The 15,915-nt window shown below is 37.2% G+C and overlaps 2 protein-coding genes and 1 pseudogene across 2 annotated transcripts; all 3 read left to right on the top strand.

The window, feature by feature from the left end:
- The first annotated feature begins 708 nt into the window (after positions 1–708).
- Positions 709–2,812, top strand: LOC107703699 (B-cell receptor CD22-like). Its single transcript, XM_016506415.1, has 5 exons — positions 709–778; positions 1,183–1,250; positions 1,639–1,894; positions 2,381–2,644; positions 2,727–2,812. Exons 1-5 carry the CDS (start codon positions 709–711, stop codon positions 2,810–2,812), a joined length of 744 nt encoding a protein of 247 aa, XP_016361901.1.
- A 3,686-nt stretch (positions 2,813–6,498) lies between these two features.
- On the top strand, positions 6,499–9,353 carry LOC107703698 (B-cell receptor CD22-like). The gene is made up of 7 exons (XM_016506414.1): positions 6,499–6,528; positions 6,868–6,890; positions 7,100–7,209; positions 7,343–7,576; positions 8,085–8,348; positions 8,485–8,588; positions 9,207–9,353. The coding sequence occupies exons 1-7, from the start codon at positions 6,499–6,501 to the stop codon at positions 9,351–9,353; spliced, it is 912 nt and encodes a 303-aa protein (XP_016361900.1).
- A 5,002-nt stretch (positions 9,354–14,355) lies between these two features.
- On the top strand, positions 14,356–15,665 carry LOC107703697 (B-cell receptor CD22-like; annotated as a pseudogene).
- The last annotated feature ends 250 nt before the right edge of the window (positions 15,666–15,915 follow it).

Raw genomic sequence — 15,915 nt, 5'->3', positions numbered from 1 at the left:
AGTCAATAGCAAATACTTAAACTAATAACAAAACATACTTACAGTCGCTGATTCAGAAGTGCCAGATTGTCATAGCAAAGTCGGAATTGACCCTTTTTTTTTTTTTAGAAATAGCCTTTGTGCACAACCAGCCTTGTACTCTTCTAGGTTCCATAAAATGTCGTCCATAAAATGCATTGCACAAATTCGAACATCTGGGTTGTGCTGTTCTGTTGTAAATAAATCTTAACCAATGATTCCTAAATGCATCTACTTCCGGAAGGCCAAATAAAGTGCTTTTACTTTCGTACTGAAACGCACGTCTCCCTGACATGGCTGCATCAACACGACTGCTGTTCCTGAAACCACGCCTTCTTTCTTTGCGTGCACATTTGGGCGGCATTATGCTAATATTTCCACACAGTGACATAGACATGTGGGGGCGTGTTAGAATGAGCCGTTTTAGGTAGGCATGGTTGACTCTTAACTTTTATAAAGAATATCTCTTTGGATTTGAGACTTTAGTCTTTGCAACTTTACAGATCTTCTTTATGCACCAAGAGCTTGTAACACTCCAAAGAGAAAGGAAAACTTGAAATCGCATCATATGACCCCTTTAAGATTTGTTCCTTTGTTGTTTCTAACCAAACAGGATAACAAACCCTTTTCAGAAGCTTTATTGTTAGGCTTGGTGTTTATGAAGTGGATGCGTTTTTTTATAGAGCTGTGATGGTTCCTGTGGTGGTGAGCATCAGAATAATTCTTCTTCCTTCTCTAAACGTTCTGCTCTTGACATCCGGTGAGTCACAGTTGTTATAGCACTGTAAGTAAGTAAGTGTTTTTAAAGCATGTATTGAGTATCCATTCTACACTTCTTCAGTCAGGGAACGGCCCACCAATCAGAAACATTCTCAGCCTGTCAATCATTTTTGCTGACATTGGGTTGGCTGATATTTAGAGGGCGGGACTTTGGAGAGAGTGTGTGCTTATGTTAGCAAATTGGCTGAAATAACTGACAGCACCTTTAAATGCGCTTTTCAGTTTTCACAGTTCTGTGTCAGTGTGATTATTTCTGCAACACCCTTCTGCGTGACTTTTTACATTTCTCACACCACAAGTTATCCGTCCTGATAGATATTGTTTAGCTGTATTAACAATTAATTCAAGCTTGGCCATTCATCTTCTACGTGTTTTATGTTGCAGGAGTTCTTGGAGAAGACTGGAATGTGAATTATGAAACTGATTCAATATGTGCTCCTAAAGGATCCACAGTAAACATGTCATGCTCATACGGATACCCTGAGCAGTATAACTTGATAGATACATTTTGGATAAAGAAGCCAGATGTAGAGATCAAAAGTTTAAAAGAATATCCTGAGTATAAAGACAGGGTTGAATACATTGAAGACAGAAAAAGCAAAACTGCCATCCTCAGACTGCACAACATCACTGAAAATGATGAGAGAGAGTATTGTTTCAGATTAGTAACTGAAACTGAAACAAAAAAATGGATTGGTAAAGAAGGAATTCATCTTAATGTTTCTGGTAATCCATTTCTATCCTTTATTTCTATTATTTATTTAACAAAAGTTAGTAGTTTTAGAACATGCTTAGAAAGATCTTACCTTTTACGTTTGCCAAAACTGTACAAAATATCAGACAATAGACGTGTTTTCTCCAGCTCTTCAGGTAAAGGCACCACAGCTGGTGCTGGAGAAACAAACAGTCGGTCTGATCTGTGAAACCACATGCAGTCTGACAGACGCATTCATCTGGTACAAAAATGGACAGACTTTAAAGATCCACAGCAAAACACTCCAGCTTCAGTCAGAGCGCAGTGATTCTGGCCGTTACAGCTGCGCCGTCAGAGGACATGAACATCTGCCCTCTCCTGCTGTCAGCATCACTGTCGTGTGTGAGTAGGTCTTCTTTCACTCCACCCTGGACTCTAAACCAGTGGTTCTCAAACCTGTCCTGGAGTACCCCCAACCCTGCACATTTTGTATGTCTCCCTCATCTATCACACCTGATTCAACTCATCAGCTCACTAGTGGTGACTGCAAGACCTGAAGTGGGTGTGTCAGATTTAGGGAGACATACAAAACGTGCAGTGCTGGGGGTACTTCATGGAGAGGTTTGAGAACCCCTGCTCTAAACAGCATCAAAGAGTTAGAGGAGTGGCCTGTGTGTCTTTAATCTGAAATCCCAGCCAATCAGAGAGCAGTTTGGCTGTTTAGCGTGGTCTAGTCGGCCCCCTGCTGGAGGATGCTGTAATTACTCTTGCTTCAAGTTCAAATCGGGGGAAGTGAATCAGTGCTATATGCACAAATAATTTTTTTGTCAAACAAACAAATGAAGATGAAATATGACTAAAATTAAAACCATACTGATTTACCTCTAGATCCTCCAAAGAGCGTCTCAGTGTCCATAACTGGATCTGGTGAAATAGTGGAGGGAGATTCAGTGACTCTGATCTGCAGCAGTGATTCAAAACCTCCTGCTCTGAACTTCAGCTGGTTTAAGGAGAATCAAAGCTCAGCTGTTGGATCTGGACAGAGTTTCAGCATCTCCAGCTTTAACTCCAGTCACAGTGGACGCTACTATTGTGAGGCTCAGAATAAACATGGATCTCAGAGATCAGAGTCTGTTTCAGTCTCTGTTAAAGGTAGATTATCTTATTTGCTTACATTAGTCTTTCTAAAGTGAAGCAAATGAATGTGTTCTGATATTTTGCTCTGTTATCTCAGTTGTAGGACGTTTGGTGATATTGTACATAATCATTGGAGTGATTTGTGGAGCTGCAGTTGGCATCATGATTTTTCTAATTTGGTAAGATGTCCAAAATCTCTCACATGAAGTATTTAAAAACTATTATATATTATTATGTACTGTGAGGATTTACGGAGAGGTAGTGAAAAAATCTGTGATGAAAAGGCATGGACAGAGTTATTTTTGCCACTGTGACCTTATTGCATGTGTATTTGTAGGAGTTTCTCTTTCAGATGCAACATTTATGAGAGGAGAGTATTTAAATGAATCATGCAAGGTGATTTACTAAGGTTTGCGGTAGTCAGTTTCTTGGTGTTTGCGGCACTATTTAACGCCCAAAAAGCATGTCTGAACCCATCCTGGTAGATTGCATTGGTCATTATGGAAATACATCGTCAGTAAATCAACTGCATAACTTTTCACTTCCATCAGTGCTTTTCTGGGATTGCACTCTCATGCTAATCTGCTCTGTTTAGTAAATCTGGCCCCAAATATTCTTATTGGTTGCACTGATCCATTTATGTTTGTAACTGTTGGACAGATAAATTGCTTGAAGCTGGAAACATTTCATGTTGCGTCCGCTCAGGACATAATGATGTAATACAGACGTTTTTGTTTCCCACTGATTTTATAGTCAGCTGTTTACACTTTGTTCTACAAGAACATAATTCTACCCACTGTTATATTCATTGTTTTTAAGGAGAAGCAGGCAGATGAAAAACATAAGCGACTCATAAGCGAGGTGAGAAAATGGGTTTGGTTATTTATAGTTTACTGATCATGGCGATGAACTGGCAACTCAGAAATGCATGAATCAAGTTGTTTTTGGCCATTAGTTATTTATAATCTCTCTACTCTGTTTTTCAATGGCAAAGATGAATCATTCCAGACCTCATCATGACAGACGTAAAGCTTGTGATGTAACTGAACCTGTGTATGACAATGTAACGGTAAGAGTTCCACTGCGGGACCAGGCAGTGGCCACTTGTGCTTTTAGGGGACACACCGTCTTTAACATTTACCTTTACATACTTTCAGGATTATTTCAAGTCATTTTTCACTGACGTGTATCACAATCTTGGCGGAGGGTGAACCAACTCCACGGTCAAGCTAAAAGTAGCCCAATGTTAGTGTAATCTATGCACAAAAACCTTTTATGCAAATTTGTATTTAACAAAATCACAGTTTAATAAAAACATTTTAAATTACTCATTTTAAAATTTTTATTGCCACGGTTATTCAAACAGCGAAAAAATGATATACAGAAAGCTAGCAAAGAACAATTACATTATGAAAGAACATTATCACTGTCTTCAGTCTAGCACGAGTTTAAGCACACTCCAAAAACTCCCATTATAAGAACTGAATCTGTCTACACCGTGAAAAGAATCTCTTTCTTACATCGCATGTGCATCTGCACTTTGTTGTTTATGATGAGAGAATTGGCGAGAGAGCAGAATTCAGTCGTGCGCGCACTGAACACAGGCATTTCAGCGATGACTCATCTGAACGCCTCTGATTGGTTATTGCATTTATGAGCGCAACACAATCGTGTGTGATTGGTTAAGTTGTAAAAACGCAACTATGATGCAATATGAAGCAGGTAGATGAAAAAGAGAAACGGTGCAGTTGAGTCTTGGGTGAGAAAAATTATTTTGTTAGCAATAGTTTTATTTATTTTTTTTATTATCCTTTATTTTACCAGGAATGATCCCATTGAGATATAAAACTGCATTCTTTCTGTCAGATAATTCTTGAACCAATTTAGACTCATTTTACTAAAACCCAAGCAACTGAGTCTCTGCAATAAGATTTTGTGATCTACAGAATCAAATCTAGTTTACTGTTTCATGGAGAAGCATTAGTTATTTATGATCACTCTGCTCTGTTTTTAATGGCAAAGATGAATCATTCCAGACCTCATCATGGCAGATGTAAAGCTTGTGATTTGACTGAACCTGTGTATGACAATGTAACGGTAAGCGTTCCTCATTCATGAAAAACTAAACCCTGTTCACCTTTAGCCAGAAGAAATTAAATGCTCCTCAGTGTCAGTGTGAAAATGCCAAATAATCTGTTGAATAAGTATATGGAAATTAATATAACACAAAAAGCTTGTTTGAAGCAAATTATTTATGAATGAATTCATTCATTAATTTTCTTTCTTTCTTTCTTTCAGCTTTCAGCTTGACAGGAAGAGGCTGTAGAAGCTCACCATTGCGAGCTTAAAGTCCACATGAAATCAAAATGGACTTTATTTACTTTACTAGCACACATTGCTAGTCTTGATGTGAACAATTAATCCGTGCAAGTTAATCCGCTGAAAAAAATAGTTTGTCTTTGTAATCTTTAATCAAAATCTGAACATTTACTTCCGCTCTGGAATGGCATTCCTTTTCTGATGACGTCAGTTTGACGGCTTGGGCAGAATATACTTAAACACACCCCTCTAACCGTTAGATTGCTATGAGTGAGAGACAGAGAGGAGGAGCGCAAACATAAAACCATGCCCTCTATTCAATATTCCGTTTCAGATGGAAATACATCACTACACTGAAATAAAGTTGGCAGCAACTTCCGGTTCACACGGACTTCAACGGTTATACAGAATAATGTTTGGTATCTCAAAAGTCCTGTTGTAGCCATTTAAGAAAGTGTATTTTTATTTTATATTATTTATGTTTAAATATTATTTGTTTGTGTTTTGTTTAGTTCAATTTGTTAATTAAGAAAGGAAATTGTAAACGTCATAAGGGCGTGGTAAATCGGACGGCAGTACTCTACGCCGGAAGAAAGGAAGTGGATCAGACATAATTTTTTGACCACTTCATACGTTTTTGTTTGTAGAATCCCTTTTTTTGGAACGAGTTTCGTTTGGTATAATTGGTATCTTATTTTTAATGTTTTTTTGTTGGTCAATTATTTAGCTAAATAAATAAGAATGAATAAACGTTTTATGGAATGAAGTGCGTTCAAGACAAAGCCCGCTACCATGCTTCCTCGGCCAAAACAAGTCCTTTAATGCAGCCTAAATCTCCTGTTTAAATGTTAGATTCCTGTTCATTATAAAGACATTCATGCATTGACATACATGTACAGCTTCTGTAAAATGACTGTGAAATGCCATACAAATAAAACAGTCTTGAATTGACATTTACAGTAAAGGTCATTTTACAAATATGGAGAAGTTTTTTTAATTTTTTTTTTATTATATACAAAACACATTTGCATAGAAACTGGAAGTTATAATCACTGACAGATTATCTTAACTTGTCTAACATGTTCGAAACTCAACATTTGCTCTTTGTGTACTGCTGATGAAAGCCGCTGCGAACAAGGTATGAAAGTTTTTACATGTTATTTAACGAAGAGCTTGTGCATTTCAAATCTGAATGTCAATTTAAGGTATGTAAATATGTGAAGAATAAAGAAATAGATAACAAACCTTTTTAGATGCTGGACTTTAACTACAAAACCAGAGTCATGCAGGATTAAATATTGTCTGATCACTGATATTCATGAAGTGTCTGTGGCTCTCTGACACACATGATCTGATATAATAAACCTCTTTAATAGAGCAACTCATACAGTAAGCCTCTGTTGGACAACAAATGAATTGCAACAAATAAATTATTTTATTAAAGACAAATGACCTATGAATATCATTATACTAATGTGCATCACTAACATAGAGTGACAGTGATTGTTACTGTCCTGTATACTGTACCTATAACTCTTTTCTCATTTGTTATGGCTGTGAAGATTGCAGTGGTGGTGAAGGTCAGAATGACTCTTTCTCTTCCTCTCGTCTTTCTGCTCATGATTTCTGGTGAGTCATAGTTGTTACAGCATCTCTTTAAAATGCTTTCTGCAATATTAAACATTAAATATCCCTTATACTCAAGCAGCCCCTCTTCAGCAGAATCAGAAATGCTCTCAGCCTAGTAATCAGTTTTTAGAGTTCTGCAACATCGTGATAATTTGTGCTTTTTTGCAAAACCTTTACTCACCTGCAGGTCTTGTAAACACTTCTCATTTCGCAAAAAACTGAATGTTATTGCTTGGCTACAACTGAACAAATGCAAGCTTTACACTGATCTTCTATGTTTTGTGTTTCAGGAGTTTTTGCACCATCCTGGAATGTGATTTATGAAACTGATTCAATATGTGCTCCTAAAGGATCCACAGTAAACATGTCATGCTCGTATACATACCCTCAGCAGTATACATTAATTGATACATTCTGGATAAAGAGAATGGATGGAGATAAGATAAATTTAAAAGCATATCCAGAGTATAAAGACAGGGTTGAATATATTGAAGACAGACAAAACAAAACTGCCATCCTCAGACTGCACAACATCACTGAAAATGATGAGAGAGAGTATTGTTTCAGATTAGTAACTAATACTGAAGGACAAAAATGGTTTGGCCAACCAGGAATTCAACTTAAAGTTTCTGGTAATCCACTTCACTCCTTCATTTCTGTTAATAATTTCATTCCTTGGTCGTGGATTTGGATTTGACTTGCTGATTGAAAGCACAAAATTATTATATTTAAAGGCCATTTAAAGCATAGATGTGTTTTCTCCAGCTCTTCAGGTAAAGGCACCACAGCTGGTGCTGGAGAAACAAACAGTCGGTCTGATCTGTGAAACCACATGCAGTCTGACAGACGCATTCATCTGGTACAAAAATGGACAGACTTTAAAGATCCACAGCAAAACACTCCAGCTTCAGTCAGAGCGCAGTGATTCTGGCCGTTACAGCTGCGCCGTCAGAGGACATGAACATCTGCCCTCTCCTGCTGTCAGCATCACTGTCGTGTGTGAGTAGATGCTTTTCCCACTCAAAATAAAGAAAACATAAAGAGAATTAACAGAGGTTTGATGTAAAATCTACTAATGAAGATGGAGATCAGACTTCTACTGCAGTAGTTCTTTTTATTTGTAATAATAAAATATAAGAACAACATGAAGTAAAAATCGCGACAGCCTAGGCAGTCATCTTTCCTGCAAAGAAAAAATTGCATGTAAGGTGAAAGTTATCTTAAAGGTCTGCAATGATCTTGAGGTGATAGTGATAAGAAACCTTCTGGAAAACCATGTTGATTTACCTCTAGATCCCCCATGAAATCTGGTGACACCTACAGCATCACTGACATTAAGTCTGAGGCCAGTGGAAACTATTATTGCTCTGCAAGAAATAAACATGGATCTCAGGCCTCTGCTGCTGTGACTGTGAATGTCATGTGTAAGTCTGCCTTAACTTTTGATCAGATCTAGTTGATTATTAGCTTGTGTTACTTCATGTCATTTCACTTTTTGTCTTTATAGATCCTCCAAAGAGCGTCTCAGTGTCAATAAATGGATCTGGTGAAATAGTGGAGGGAGATTCAGTGACTCTGATCTGCAGCAGTGATTCAAAACCTCCTGCTCTGAACTTCAGCTGGTTTAAGGAGAATCAAAGCTCAGCTGTTGGATCTGGACAGAGTTTCAGCATCTCCAGCTTTAACTCCAGTCACAGTGGACGCTACTATTGTGAGGCTCAGAATCAACATGGATCTCAGAGATCAGAGTCTGTTTCAGTCTCTGTTAAAGGTATTTTCTATGCAGAGACACTCCTGTGCTTGTCCTGTTTAAAGGGTGAAGTCTCCACTCCCTAACTAAATCTATCATCCCTATGTTTAAAGACTTTAATAAAAATAAACAATCTTGTTATTTCCTTTCCTCTTAGGTGCTTGGAATATCATGTTTATCATTGCTGTCTGTGTCACTACTGCATTTGCAGCTGGATTTGGGCTTTTGTTTCTCATCATCGTCATTGTGCACAAAAGGTCGGTGAGCAGAATATAACATAACATATTTAAACATATGAATTTTAGCATTCAGAAACTTGACTGATTCTCTGATTTTACTAAATCAAAAATGGTCTTTTTTTTTTTTTTTTTTTAGGTATTTTTAGGTCTGAGCAGTGAAAATAAAACAAGGAACTATTTTAAAGCGACATTCTTTATCTACAAATGTTTTTTTTTTTCTGTAATGTTTAAGACAATTTTTACAGTTTTATCAACTTTTAGATATGCATTTGTCCTCATATATTTATCAACAGGACTAAGAAAAGAAATATTGACTCTAAGGACACTGAGCAAAAAAAAGTGGGTAATATTGTACAAAAAAAAACTTATAATGTCTTGGTAGTAAATTACCTGTATTTTCTGTTAAATAAACAAACAAACAAACAAACATTTCCTTTAACCTCAATACACAAATGCATAATGCATAATTCAAAATATGAGTAAATCACCTGAAAAAAATTATGAAATTACAGTTTCTGTAGAGAGCAATGTTAATTATCATACACGTTTAAACATTACAAATGTGCAGAGCTGAATGTTCATGGATGGCAGTAAAATCACAAAAGAATGTCCAGTTTATGCCACAATGATTCTGTTGCAGACGTCTGCAGGAAAGGCCTCTGAATCCGGAGATGCTGAAAATGCTTCTGTCCAAGATGGCAGAGATACAGACACAAAGAAATCTGAAGAGGAGGAGATTGAGTACGCCAGCATTACAATTCACCATCCTGCTTCTGAAGCCAAGTGAGAAAACATGAGTTATTCTGTCTTAACAGAAGTCAGTTTATTTGCAAAGTGCAACAGCGCCAGAAAGTATATAATAAACCAACAGATCACAGTATTGTTACATGCATTAAAGTCCAGTCCTTGCACAACACCTTTAAAAGTCTGCATAGTTTCATCAAGATTCATACTCTGTGATGATCTCACTCTCATTTATGTATTTGTCATTTTTGCAGATCTGCTGCAAGCCAAGAGATGGATTTATCTGTGATTTACAGCAGAGTCAGATGATCTAGACTGATCTATGTAGATCCAGGCAATCATAAGACTTTTTCTTGCTTTGGTATTTTTTGTTTAATTTAATCAGGTTTTTGAGTGTGCGTTGTTTAAGCATATGTGGCACCATCTTAGTTAAAACTCTGATGCCTTACATCTCTTGTAAACCAAAGCCAACTAAACAAGCAAACTCATAGTGTGGTCCATGTAGTGTGAGGCATCTGTGATCTCTCTCTCTCTCTGTATAATGTCATTTAAAGGTTTTGCCATTTTGCTTCTCATTCAAGATGCAGCTTAAATGTAATTTTGAAAAGTAAAATACACAAGCTTTTATTTATGTGTATCTAAATCAACACCATGAGCACTGCAGGAACATGAAGACGTCAGACATGGTGATCATGGTGAGAGTCCTGACACCTGCTCTGTGGGCAAAACTCACCTTTTCAGAATGTATTGCCATATTTCATGTGCTAAAAAAAAGGTACAAACACTTAAGTGATTTCAGAGTCTTCCCTTGAATTTAATACTGGGTCGTGAATATCATGTACTTCTCACACGTTCAGTAAATTGCTAAAAATATTTGTGAAAAATAAACCTACTATAATAATACTAAAACTAAAGAGTGTGACAACTAACCCCATTCTCCAGAAATATGTATCAATGTTCTTGGATTTGGATTTGACTTGCTGATTGAAAGCGCAAAATTATTATATTTAAAGGCCATTTAAAGCAGGTAACTTTTTAAGTATATGACAATGTTTTTTACCTCATAATTTGAGACGCATTTGCATAGAAACAGGAAGTGTTATCAGTCTTAACATGCACCATTTGCACTTTATTGGGTGCTGGTGAAGAAAGCTGAGGTATGAGACTTTATACTACATATTATTTCTGACGGCTTTTGTACCTTTTTTTTCTGAGAGTGCGAGGATGAACATAAGATCTTATTTTTGATACATATGTTCAGTTCATCTTTAGAATATGCCTGAGATACCGACATCGGATCAACTTTTGGATGTATCCTTCACTGCTTATGATATCCCACAACTCTGTGCTTTTGCAGGGCTGCCAATGATGGTTGTTTTGTAAAAAAAAAAAACTTTTGTCTGACAGCTATACCTAGTAGTTAACGGTATGATGACTGGTACTGTGTTTTTATCATAAAATTATGTAAACTAATGCTGCAAAACAAATAACTTTTGACCTCAATGAGAATAAGTACTGCATTTCAAAAATATTTTGATATTAAAAATTAAAATATTTGTATTAATCTATCAGTTTGCATTTACATTGCTTAATGTGCATCTGTTTTGACAAACTATAATTTTCTCCATTGCTGTGGTTATCACTTATGTCAATTATTGCCATTTCGAAAGTAAAATCTCACATTTTATATAAGAGATGAGAGATTTAGATTTTTATTCAAATTCTGGTTGCACTTTATTTTGCAGTACGTGTAGTTAGTGTACTTACCTAAGAAAGTTCTGGAAATACAAGGTAACTACATGGGTTAGGGTTAGGGTTAGGGGTAGGTCCAGGGTTAGTACCTAGTTATTACATAGTTATTGTAATTACTATAATAAGTATATAGTATGTACATGAGGAACAGGACTGTAAAATAAAGTGCTATCCAAATTCTGAATGGATTAGTGAAGTGCGCAAAGAGTACTTCCTTTATAATCACTAAAAAGCTGTCACTTCAGTTCATCCCGATCTCACAAAGTTCTGCTATAATCAATGAAGCTCTACGCTGAACCTCTTATTTACATTGTGAGAGGATTCGCGAGCATGCAGAACTCTTGTGTTTTGAGCGGTGAGTAAATTCTGACTAACTTGAATGCAGTGGCCAATCAGATGTGTGCAAGAAATCAACAGAAATGTCTGTGATTGGCTCAGTCTGGCGCTGAATGCGTGAGAGTTGGCAGCCCTGGCTTTTGATTCCATGACAGAAGAGCTAAAAAATAAAATCCTGTCTGAAAGTTGCATTTGGTGGTCAGATTGTAATGTGTGTCTTTGACCAACTCTTTCCACTTTTGATTTAAATTCTACAGAGAAATTAACATCATAACAATGAATAATAAGATCTTTTGCATAAAAAGAGGAAGTGTTTTGCCCACTGCCAATTCTGTTTAACACGTCTGTTCTGTCTTCAAACTCACCATTTGCTCTTTGCGCACTGGAGAAGAAAGCTGCTGCGAACAAGGTATGAGAGTTTATTTGATAAAGAGTTTGCAAAATGTAGAGATGTGAAAGAGAAGAAACTGATTTTAGCTAAATGTTTATGGGTGGGCTGTTCTAATAGTTGAGCTTTGAGTAGGTTAGACCATACAGGCAGGGCCGGATTTACGCATAGGCATTCTAGGCACGTGCCTATGCTTGCTCGTCCAGGGGGGCCCAAACACAATGAAGAGATATATAATATTTTTGTTATACTATGGGATATCTACAACAGTAAAAGAACCAAAACCCTCAGAAGACATTGAGCAAATAAATATAACCAACAATGTGGTAAAAATGACAAACTATTTCCATGTCTTCAACCTTTTTATGTACGGAAATCATGCTTTCTTTCTCCCCCCTTCTCTCTCACAGACGCACACACAGTACAGACACGCACTCGCGCACACATATAACACGAACAGAAACTTGTTGTCAGAGCTGCGGCTGCCCCGTGAATTTATCAATAAAATAGTTTCGCATTTTTCAGTAGCGAGGTTCTTGAAGCAGTTCAACTTAAAGATTCACTGTTAGTAGATGCTGCTGAATACTGCTGAGAGACGCACAGACGCAAGTATTCACACGCACTTAATATCTCTCTCCCTCTCTCTCTTTCGCTCTCTCTCTCTAATAACTGCGTTAGCCTGCATATCAATGGCTCAAGAGTCTGTTATTAGCTCTAAAATGACGTTTTTGAATTTGCAACAGAAGGTTTGGGATGAGGTGCGTAAAAAATGAGCTAGTTCAACACACTTCAGGACAGAAACATGTCAAATGTCTTGAAACAAATCATCTGAACAATTGATGTGTGATTGTGACTCCAGGCCGTTAAAATTATTAGAGAAATAATGCACTCCCGAAGTGGTTATGTGGCCACATCGCCGTGCCTATTAATGGAACGGTCTTTCTGAGTTCTCAAACAAATTAAGAACTACATTCGATTTTAATTGACTGAACGCAAGCGCTTACTGCGATAGAAAACACTGTAACGGTTTCCACTGATTAAGAAATATTTTTGTTTGCTTGGGTGGTAATATTAGGCCTATTATATTAATAGGGAAGGGGGACCCAAAAATTTGTTTTGCCTATGTCACGAAAAGAGGTAAATCCGGCCCTGCATTAGTGGAACCCCATATGACATCTTTACTGTTTGTCCCCACTGAGGACAAGCCTTTTTTAAACAAGAGATAAATGTGACCCTGGACCCTGGAGCACAAAAGCAGTCTTGGACATCTTTAAAGGCGATTTTCTCAATATTTAGATTTTTTTGCACCCTCAGATTCCAGATTTTCAAATAGTTGTATCTCGGCCAAATATGGTCCATATATGCCATATTTGATGTATGCCAAACCATACATCAATGGAAAGCTCATTTATTCAGCTTTCAGATGGTGTATAAATCTCAATTTAAAAAAAATTACCCTTATGGACTGGTTTTGTGGTCCGTCCAGGGTCACAAATTATGCGATAAAATATTGTTTCTTTAAAAACACCATGGCATCCAGAACGTAACTACTTAAAAAACACTAATCACATGATGTTCAGATCAAAAACATGTAAAACATCACCATGGGTGCATAAAAGAGGACGCTTCTTTATTAAGTTCGATGAATAAGTTCAGGAGACACCAAATTGTTTAATTTGCAAACTTGTAGGCATTGAATACTGTAATGAATATGACTTGTTAAGACAAGCTCGTAACATACGTGACCAAACAGTTTTAACACCTTCACGTCTCTCACAATTTTAACAGAGGTTTGGGTGTTAGTGAGTCGGCAGGACAGTTTCTGAGAAGCAGAACTGTTACTTTGAACTAACCAAAGGGGATAACAAACCTTTTCAGCTTTCACGCTTTATTGCTATTGATTTAACACCAGTAAGAGTCAGAGTATAGGATTATGAATACTTATGGGATTATTTTGATTATATGTAGATTTGATTATTACAGTGTACTGCACTAAACTGTAGTCTTCTGTATTAGGTCTTTGATGATTGGTGATGAAGGTCAGAATGATCCTTCCTTTTCCTCTAATCTTTCTGCTGATGGCCTCTGGTGAGTTATAATTGTTACAGTTATAATTGTGTGTATACATTATAATTATTATTATTTTTTACCATACATAAACTATCTGAATTCTACAACAGAAATTAAACCCTAACCCTAACTAATTAGAAAGACCTTTATCCATGCCCCTTACCTTTCGGCACGCCCTAATCTTTCACCAACCCCACTGCTCCAGCCTGCAGTTATACCTATTTGGAAATCGCTTTAAATTCAGCACCTTTAAAAGGCTGATGTGTTCAGTTTGCACATTTCTGCTTTTCTGCAACACCCTTCTGCGGGACATTTGACACTTTTGACACTTTTCACACTGTGCATGTCATCCGTCTAGCAAAAGACTTTATTCAGCTACATGTACAAATAAGTCAAGCTTTGCTGCTCTGTGTTCTGTGTTGCAGGAGTTTTAGGAGAAGACTGGAATGTGGTTTATGAGACTAAATCAATATGTGCTCCTAAAGGATCCACAGTAAACATGTCATGCTCATACGGATACCCTGAGCAGTATAACTTGATAGATACATTTTGGATAAAGAAGCCAGATGTAGAGATCAAAAGTTTAAAAGAATATCCTGAGTATAAAGACAGGGTTGAATACATTGAAGACAGAAAAAGCAAAACTGCCATCCTCAGACTGCACAACATCACTGAAAATGATGAGAGAGTATTGTTTCAGATTAGTAACTGAAACTGAAACAAAAAAATGGATTGGTAAAGAAGGAATTCATCTTAATGTTTCTGGTAATCAATTTCTATCCTTTATTTCCATAATTTATTTGACAAAAAACAAAAACAATTCTTACAGTAGCTTTATGACTGTTTGAAAGTGTAGATCTCTACTTTTGCCAAAGTATTATTATTTGTACAAAATATCAGACAGTAGACATGTTTTCTCCAGCTCTTCAGGTAAAGGCACCACAGCTGGTGCTGGAGAAACAAACAGTCGGTCTGATCTGTGAAACCACATGCAGTCTGACAGACGCATTCATCTGGTACAAAAATGGACAGACTTTAAAGATCCACAGCAAAACACTCCAGCTTCAGTCAGAGCGCAGTGATTCTGGCCGTTACAGCTGCGCCGTCAGAGGACATGAACATCTGCCCTCTCCTGCTGTCAGCATCACTGTCGTGTGTGAGTAGATATTTAGTCACTCTCTGCCTGTCAGACCAATGGCTGAAAGGTTTGGAGTCAGCATGGCCTCTTCAGCCCTCTGCTGGTCGATGCTGTAACTACACCATCTGACTGCAAAGAGCATCTTTGTTCATTGACAGCCATGTATTTTGACTTTGTTGTTTTGAAAATAGATGTATGCGGCTTTCTCCAGCTATTTGACTTAATAGTGTAATCAGGACATGTTGCTGAAGATAGATAAGATATGCTTACAATAACATTTAAGATCTAGTTCCAAACCTTTGTTTTGTGGCCAATACTGGTATCTTGAACTGATTTCTGATCAGTAATGACTCCAAATCATCTGTACACTTTTAGATCCTCCAAAGAACGTCTCAGTGTCCATCAGTCCATCTGCTGAAATAGTGGAGGGAGATTCAGTGACTCTGAGCTGCAGCAGTGATTCAAAACCTCCTGCTCTGAACTTCAGCTGGTTTAAGGAGAATCAAAGCTCAGCTGTTGGATCTGGACAGAGTTTCAGCATCTCCAGCTTTAACTCCAGTCACAGTGGACGCTACTATTGTGAGGCTCAGAATCAACATGGATCTCAGAGATCAGAGTCTGTTTTAGTCACTGTTAAAGGTATTCTCTATAAACAGACACTCCTGTGCTGATCAAGTTTAAATGTATTAAGGGTGAAGTCTATCCACTCCCTAACTACATCTGTCATCTATGTTTAAAGACTTTAATAAGAAATAAACTACTTTGTCATTGCCGTTCCACTTAGGTGTTTGGAATATCATGCATATCTATCATTGGTGCATGTGCCACTGTAATTGCAGCTGGATTTGGACTATTTTTTCTCATCATCGTCATCATTATTATGCACAAAAGGTCAGTGACGTCAATAAATCCTACCTGAAA

The sequence above is a fragment of the Sinocyclocheilus anshuiensis genome, unplaced genomic scaffold (assembly GCF_001515605.1).
Source record: "Sinocyclocheilus anshuiensis isolate Anshui unplaced genomic scaffold, SAMN03320099.WGS_v1.1 scaffold274, whole genome shotgun sequence".
Taxonomy (NCBI): domain Eukaryota; kingdom Metazoa; phylum Chordata; class Actinopteri; order Cypriniformes; family Cyprinidae; genus Sinocyclocheilus; species Sinocyclocheilus anshuiensis.
Note: the sequence above shows the minus strand (reverse complement) of the source record. Positions and strands in the feature narration are given on the sequence as shown.